The sequence below is a fragment of the Loxodonta africana genome, chromosome 6 (assembly GCF_030014295.1).
Source record: "Loxodonta africana isolate mLoxAfr1 chromosome 6, mLoxAfr1.hap2, whole genome shotgun sequence".
In the NCBI taxonomy this organism is placed as follows: Eukaryota; Metazoa; Chordata; class Mammalia; order Proboscidea; family Elephantidae; genus Loxodonta; species Loxodonta africana.
Genome location: NC_087347.1, coordinates 124,381,602 through 124,390,303, shown reverse-complemented (window position 1 = coordinate 124,390,303; position 8,702 = coordinate 124,381,602). Strand labels below are relative to the sequence as shown.

The window sequence follows — 8,702 nt, the reverse complement described above, 5'->3', positions numbered from 1 at the left end:
CACTTGGCCAGGATGCTTAATCATTTTTATATGTTGCAGGATTCAGTTTGCTAATATTTTATTGAGAATTTTGTGTACTTAAGGAATATTGGTCTGTAGTTTTCTTGTGATGTCTATGTCTGGTTTTGGATTCAGAGTGATACTGGCCTCAGAATGAGTTGAGAAGTGTTTCCTTCTTTTTTACGTTTTGGAAGAGTTTGTGGCAGATTGGTGTTAATTCTTCAATAAATGTTTGGTAGAATTCACCAGTGTAGCTCTCTTTCTTTGTGGAAAATTTTTGGATCACTAATTCAATCTTTTTACTTGCTGTATAGGTCTATTCAGATTCTTTTTCTTCTGGACTCAATGTCTGTAGTTTGTGTGTTTTTAGGAATTTGTTCAGTTAGCCTAGGGTAACCTGTTTGTTGGCATATTATTGTTCATAGTATTCCTTTGTAATACTTTTTATTTCTGTAAGGCTACTAGTAATGTCCCTCTTTCGTTCCTAGTTTTAGTAATTGGAGGCTTCTCTCTTTTTTAATTGGTCAGCCTAGCCAAAGGTTTGCCAATTTTGTTGATCTTTTTAAAGAACCAACTTTTGGTTTTGTTGATTCTATTTTTCTATTCATTTATTTCCACTCTAATCTTTATTATTTCCTTCCTTATGCTTTCTTTGGGTTTTGTTTGCTCTTGTTTTTCTAATGAGAAGGTGGAAGATTAGGTTACTGATTGGAGATTTTTCTTCTTTTTTAATATAGGTATGTACAGCTATATATTTCCCTCTAAAGCACTGCTTCAGCTGTATTCCATAAGCTTTGGTATGTTGTGTTTTCATTATCTCAAAATATTTTCTAATGTCCCCATAGTTATTTATTCTTTGGCCCAGTGGTTATTTAGGAGTGTTGTTTCCTTTCCAAATTTTTTGTTATTTTTTAATTTCTTTTTTAAATTTATGGAGTATGGTTTTTGACCTAACATATAGCCTATCCTGGAGAATGTTCCATGTTTACCTGAGAAGAATTCTGCTGTTGTTGGTTCTATAAATGTCTATTAGGTCTGGTTGGTTTATAGTGTTGTTTACATATTCTGTTTCCTTGTTGATCTTTTGCCCAGTTGTTCTATCCATTATTGACATTTATGCTGTTTTCTTCTTGAGTCAGTTTGGTAAGTTATATTTTTGTCCATTCTGTCTAAATATTCGAATTTATTTGCATAAACATATATATAACCCCACTGCCGTGCAGTCGATTCCAACTCATAGTGACCCTACAGGACAGGGTAGAAGAGCCCCACAGGTTTCCAAGGAGTACCTGGTGGATTCAAACTGCCGACCTTTTGGTTAGCAGCCGTAGCTCTTATCTGCTGTGCCACTAGCATATCCTAAGCTTGTGTATAGTATTCTTATTATCTTTTAAATTAGTTTTATCTGTATTGTGTCTCCTTTTTCATGCCTAAAATTATTTGAGGCTTTTCTTTTTCTCATGATCAGCCTCATCAAAGATTTGACAAGTCATATCAAAAAACAACTTTTGACCCTGTCTATTCTCTCTATATCTTTATTTTCTATTTCTTTAATATCTGCTCTAACATTTATTATATCTTTCTTTTAAGAATATTTTTGTTGCATCCCCAAATTTTTGATAGTGATATTTAATTACCATTCAGTATAAATTTTGGAAAAGTGTCTGTCATGGATTGAATTATGTCCCCCCAAAAATGTATGTACCAGTTTGGCTGGACCATGATTCCCCATATTGTGTGATTTTCCTGTATGTTGTAAATCCCGCCTCTATGACGTCAATGAGGGAGAATGGATGGCAGTTGTGTTAGTGAGGCAGGACTCAGTCTACAAGATTGGATTCTGTCTTGAGGCAGTCTCTAGAGATAAAAAAGAAAGAAGTGATCAGATTGACAGGGGGACCTCATACCACCAAGAAAGCAGTGCCAGGAGCAGATCGCATCCTTCGGACCCAGGGTCCCTGCATAGAGAAGCTCCTATCTGGGGGAAGATTGCTGAGAAGGCTGAAAGAGAAAGAAGGCCAATTTGGACTTTTAGCCTACTTTACTGTGAGGAAATAAACTTCTCTTTCTTAAAGCCATCCACTTGTGGTATTTTTGTTATAGCAGCACTAGATGACTAAGACAGTGTCCGTTATTATTTCCTCTCTGGTCGATGACTTAATTAGGACTGTATATTTTAAATTCAAAATGCCTGGTGTCTTAGTTACCTACTGCTGCTGTCACAGATATCACAAGTAGGCAGCTTTAAAGAACAGAAGTTTATTATCTCACAGTTCAGGAGGCTAGAAGTCCAAATTTAGGGCATGGCTGTAGGTGAAGGTCCTTCCTTATTGGTAGTCCCAGATGTTTCTTGGTGTTTCCTTGGCATCTTTCTTTCCCTGTGTGTGTCTCTGTGTCTATTCTGCTCTTTTAATCACTCAGAAGTGGCTAGGCTTAGGACCCACCCTACTCAATTATGACTCAATTAACAACGAAAATGCTGTCTTCGAACAGGATTACATCCATAGGTATGGGGCCAAGACTTCAATACAGATTTTGGGGGGGACACAGTTTAGTCCATACATTCCACCCTTTGCCCCTCCCCCCAAATTCATGTCTTTTCCAAGTGCAAAACACATTTACCCTATCACATCATCCTCAAAGGTCTTAACCCATTCCAGCATCAACTCTAAATCCACAATCTCTTCTGGATCGTGTAAATCAAGTACCTGTGAGACTTACTGGATATATTCCATCCTGGGGCAAAATTCCTTTCCACCTGTGGGCCTTTGAAATCTGTAATACAAATTATCTGTTTCCATAATACAATGGTGAACCAGGCATAAAGTAGACATTATCATTTCAAATGAGAGAAACTGGAGGGAAAGGAGGGGTCATGTGTACCAGTCAAGTTCAAAACCCAGCAGGGCAAATCTCATTAGCTCTCAAGAATAGAAAACAATCCTCTGTTCTCTGGGACTATCTGGGCAATGGCCCCACCTTCCATCTAAAATAATGATAGTGTCTTATTGTTTACTTATTTTTGTGACTCTTTTATTTTTGGATATCTAATATATCATTCTGTGTAACTGATAATTCCATTCTTTGAAGTCCGTGGGGTTATTTGTGTTTCTGGTGATTCTCACTTGTGGTTTTTTGATCTCCTGTTTGACTGGTCAGAATTTAAGTTGCTTTTCCCAAGAAAGGCCTTGAATTTGCTTCTTCTAGGAGCCAAGGAGTGCTTTTTTTGTGTTTCCACTTATTCTCTGCCCTGGTGATTTTCCTTACCTCCTGAGAGTCCAGCAATTCATTAAGAATACTCTTTTGTCAGGATCTAGTTGTTTTGTAGTAGGAAGACTATTCAGGAGATGAAAGCCCTAATAAATTCTCTATGTAGGGAAAAGGTTTAACTGTTGGCTAAAATGTGATTTTCAAGAGTAGGCTTTGCTTCTGATGGGGATTATAGAAATTAGCTAGGTTCTTTGTCCAATAAATGAAATCACCACTCATTAAAAAAGGGGCTGATTTTTCACCTTATGGGAGAGTTGGCAATGAAAGTTCTTTTTTGGTAGTGTAGTACATCAAAGGTTATATTTGTCATTGTTCATTTCTGAGCAGAGAAAACAAAAAGGAAGCCAAAGTATTTTAAGTAACTGTTAGAGATCAAAATGAATTAAGATAAACTATCTGCAATTATTACAGAAATTGGTGGGGCAAATGCAATTTAATTGGACAAAAATCCACTTTGCATACTTCCCAGGAGTTACAATTAGGTATGTGTCACTTTAGACAAAACATGTCAGTTATAAAGAGGATCAACATAATTGACTATCATTGTATTTCTCTTAAAACCAACTTACTTAAGATTGTAAAAAAAAAATTTTTTTTAATAATAATTATTCAGAATAAGTATCATAAATATTAGCAGTTTAATTTAGTGTAAATTATTTTGTCTTTATTTCTACTGTATATTTCAATTATGGCCTTAAACTGATTTTAAAAAATTATATGTGTGGGTATACCCCACCGAATTTCATCTCAGGTTAGTTAAGGTGGATTTCCAAATATTTGTTAGAAAAAGTCAGTGCTGTTTTGATGGGGTTGAGAATTTCTGCTCTAGTGGGGCCGACTCCCTGTTTGTAAAGCAACCACGGAAGCTGTCCAGGGCTATACAGCTTCTGCACCTACAAGGACCAACTTCATTGCTTTTGGAAAAGGCATAACTTGTGAAATAGCTAAACAATAACTTGGTCTCTTTAACTAATAAGGGTTATTTTGATTGCTCCTTAGTTCTTACGTCAGATGCCTAACGGAGATTTTTCATCTATTGTATTACTTCTTTTTAACCTTACCTTCCCCAGCATTATGTGTGGGAGGACACAAAGTAAAAAGCAAACCTCCAAGGACAAGAGTTATTTGCCCCTTGAAAATTATCTGTGGTGAAGTTGTTTTCTAGACATGGTTCTTTCTATGGGCTCAAAATCGCCAGGGCATCTTTTGGTTATTGTTCCCCAAAAATGGTTTTTAGCCATTTAGCTGTGTCTTTTTTTTTTTTTTTTTTTTGCACATGAGGTTCCCCACCCCTTTTCTTCTCCTGAACAGTTAAGACAGTTCTGAAAGCTTCAGTGGAAAGGTCTGGCTGCCTGTTAGGTGTATAGTGGCTGAAGCAAGCTCTTGTTTTCCTGATGGACCCAGCATCATTGTCTTACACAACTCTAGGGAGCATCACAGACACAAAACATGAAGTACAGTGCTCTAGCGCTAGGGATGGAGTGTTTTCTGCCTTTAGGAGAACAAGGGGGTCTCGGAAGCACTGGTGGTATGCAGAGGAACCAGGGTCATGGGGAAGGCTTGTGGGGCAGAGAGACTTTATGTGCACGGCCAGAGACGGCAGTGCAGCAGAAACAAAGAGAGCCATTGAAGCCCTTGTTGCTCTGTGTCCAAGGAACAACACATCAGTGTCACCTGGCTGCGTATTAGAACAGCTGCCTTGGTGCTCACCCCAGACCCATGAATCAGACTCAGCATGTGAATGAGACCCCTATGTGGTTCATATGCCCTTTATAGTTGGAGAAGCACCACTGTAGCCTACATTCAAGGACTTAGTCTTCAGACCACAGTGCAGATACTGCTCCCTCCAAGAGGCCCTCCCTGCCCCTCCCCTGGCTTTGGGTACCCCTTTCATCCCCCTCCCCCTGCACTGTCACCTGTAGCCCAGGCATCTCCTTACTGGCCTGTTCTGGGAGGTCTGCATGTCTGTCCTTCCTTGGACACATATGCTGTGTTCACCTGGGCAGCCCCACCTTCCATGTTGCCTGACTCAGAGCAGCCTCCAATCAGAAGGTTCATCAAGTCAGTGAACAAATAAATGAGGGTATGAATCCCTGAAACTAGTGCCCGGAGATAATCTTTAAACCTTAAACTGGAAATATCCCCTAAGTCTCCTTAAAACCAAACAGTAGTTTAGCTTAACTATTAAAAAAGGTCTGCCTTGAGCATTATGTTCTTTTCAGAACTATCTATCTGGGATCAAATTGACAACAGCAACGTGAAAGATTAGATAGAAACCTTAGGAGGGCAGTGAGTTTGTCTTAAGGAGGGAGGAATGACTCAGAAAAGGAGGATGAGAATGGCTGCACAACTCGAAGAATGTAATCAAAGTCCCTTAATGGTACATGTAGAAACTGTTGAATTGGTGTATGTTTTGCGGTGCATATTCTCAACAACGACAAAACAAATAAAATTGAGAAGGGGAAAAAAACTGTTTAAGAATACTCCAGAAGGTTCCTATAAGCATAAGAGAAGATTATATCTACGTGTTGTTATCGAAAGTTTACAGACTAACCCAGCTGTATTGGTGTACAATTTCCTTTTGAGTAAATAAGAATTTAAGCCAGGGAGCCGAATAGATAGCATTGCTCAATGTATCCAGTGGGACACCTGTGAAAGGCAGTTCTTCAAAATTCTCAGCTATTAACAACATGTTATTTTAACACTCCCGCAGTAAAACTCTGGGACAGCAAATCTTTTCTTTAACAAATGAATAAAGATATGTTTGGGATATTCTGCCACTCAGAGGAATATAGATGTGAAGAATATTAATTAAATATCATGTTGAAACTTACTCTTTGAGTTAGTAAATTTTGTGAAGTTTTAAAAAATAATAATAAACAAGAGGGTCGATGATCGACAGGACAGAAATAAAAGCCCAGAATTCACAGAAGGTTAGGTGTTTATATCGCTGCTTCTTAGACAGCCTCGACAAGGTAAAAACGAAACACAGACCATTTCAAGGACATAGATTTTAAATGTCAGCATCAACTGGCATTTAGGATGTCTGGAGCACGGTGGTTCAGGCACTTTTGTACCCACAGGTACATAGGAGACACCAGGCTGGGAGAGAGTGACTCGCTCTCTTGGGGACGCCGTTGCCAGCTGCCTGATAAGGAAGGGAAGAGCCGCGTAGACACAGATCAAGGCCAAGTACACAGGCCACCTGCCTTTCAGAAGCCGCCTGTCCAGTGGACGACGGGTGGCCAGTTCCTCTGCCATGCCCGCTCCCTCCTACCACTCACCTGGAGTCACTTAATGGGCACCGTCAGCAGGAGGTGGCTGAGGAAGGGAAGGACCTATGCTGGGCTTGATGTCAGCATCTTTAGTATAAGCCACCATAATCCCTGGGCTAGGGAGTCCTTAGGTGGTGCGAACAGTTAAGTGCTCAACTACTAGCCAAAACGTTGGTGGTTCAAACCCACCCAGAAGCACTTCAGAAGAAAGCCCTGATGATCTGCTTCTAAAAGGTCACAGCCTTGAAAGCCCCACGGAGCAGTTCTACTCTGAACACATCAGAATCGACTCCTTGGCAACGAACACCGGCAACTCCGGGCTCAGGGAGGCCTGGAAAAGGAAGGAAGTCGGTCTTGACAAGGGGCAAGGATCCTTAGTGGGTCGAAGGTAACCATTAGCTGGAAACTGACGGGTGCTCGTTTCCCCAAGCAAATGCTACAATCTCTATTTTGTCTGCTTCCTTCTCAGCGAGGCTCTTTGCAGGCCACGGCCGATGCTCCATCAGGGCCAATTTACGAGACCGGCTTCTGCCACGCGGCCTTGGAGAGCAGATGGAAGGCATCCGCAGGAAGCAGACGTTTCCCCTGCGCTGCTGCCGGCCACCAGTCACTGGCCTAATGAGATATTCTTGCACTAAAGGGCCCTAATGTGCTCTGCAGACATGAGCTCATGGGGCCTCCCTGGGGAAGCAGTGGCACCCCCATCTCACAGCACATCTGCCCAGCCTTTCACGGTCCCACTCTCCCTGTTACAGTATGAGATGCTGCCCGCCCGGGAAACCTAAGCAAGATGAACGTGAGCCTGAATCTCCATTCAGAGTATAGAGTTCAGTATGCAAGAGCTCACTCCCCTTTGGGGTCAAGCAGGCCTTTTTTTTTTTTAAGTAGAGAAGACAGATCACCCCCTGGTTCTGCTGGGGACTGGGGGCTGAGCTGAGAACAGCTGCTTCTCAGAAGTAAAAACAGCGTAAGCATGAACAGGGAGAGACGGCATAAGGTGCCCTGGCCAAGGTCTGGGCTCCTGTGCCCTGGGGCAGCAGTGTTCCCATGCAGGGCAGCTTGGCAGGAAAAGACCCTCCCAGCTGTGTAGAAATGTACCAACTACTCCATTAGGAGAAACATGGGGTCAAGTGATTTTCTGGGTGCCCAGTGGCAGCAGAGGACATTTTAAGGGGTTCCCAGGATTATTCCACAGGACCGATTTAATAAAGACAGTCCTTCAGCACCCCTACCTCCCCTACCCCGTGCAGGGTCTCAAGAAAGGGTTCCACTCAAAGCTGAAAATGCTCTTCCTTGTTGCCCTCCCGGGCTAATTTCTAGGGGGGTCTGGGTGAGGTCTGCTTGAGAGAAATTCACACTAACGATCTAAAAGGTGAGAAGGCACCGTGGTTTAAAGAGCGGTCATCACCAACTTAAGAGGAAGGAAAGAGGTGACACTTGTTCTCAAGACGGGCTTCATTAGAGACTCCAGCAAAGAGGTGACTTCACACCCCACAGGAGGACCAATTTGCAGCTGATGTGGCGACTTCTGACTTTCGGGGGAAAAAAACCTTCCCAGCTCAGGCAGGCTGAGGTGGAGCAGCTTCAGCCCAGCACCCCAGCCCACCCCACCCTAGCCAGCAAAGGGCAGATCTCCCACTGGCTTGCAGAGCACCTGGGACTGCGCGGCAGAACCGGGGTCTTCTGTGCCATCATAGAGCCCAGCTCTGCAGGAAGGAGTCTTGGAAAAGAAGCCAAAGGGGCGTGGAGGGCAGCTCAAATGGATCAAATCAACAAAGGGCCAAACCACTCGAGTCTTTTGTACAAAAAGTGTATCTGCAAACACCACAGTAGTGCAATCTGCTCTTCTCCTAACACCTGGCCCTTGCTTTTCAATCTACCAGCTGAAATCTCAGGGAATAAACTTTTTAGCTAAGCGATTACAATTGCAAATCCCATTACATGTATGAAATATATGTACATATATATTACACACATATGCATGGTAGTGTGAATATTACTGCCTCGAGTTGTTTCCCGAGAGCTCAGGCCTTCAACCGCCAACTGCGTTATAAATAGAAGCAGCCCTCACTACGCTCGGGGTACCATCCCGCCTGCATCTGGTTCCTAGAGGGTGCAGGCACCTCACACGTGGCTTGTCTTCTGGGCAACGGTGTG

The 8,702-nt window shown here is 42.3% G+C and overlaps 1 protein-coding gene across 1 annotated transcript in view; it reads right to left on the bottom strand.

Annotated features, from left to right (window-relative positions):
• Positions 1-1,254: 1,254 nt before the first annotated feature.
• The window catches only part of STEAP3 (STEAP3 metalloreductase), a 59,305-nt gene continuing 51,857 nt past the window's right edge, over positions 1,255-8,702 (bottom strand). Inside the window, 1 exon segment of the mRNA XM_064287285.1 lies at positions 1,255-8,701. Coding sequence (XP_064143355.1) covers positions 8,594-8,701 — 108 coding nt within the window. The 3' untranslated portion in view covers positions 1,255-8,593.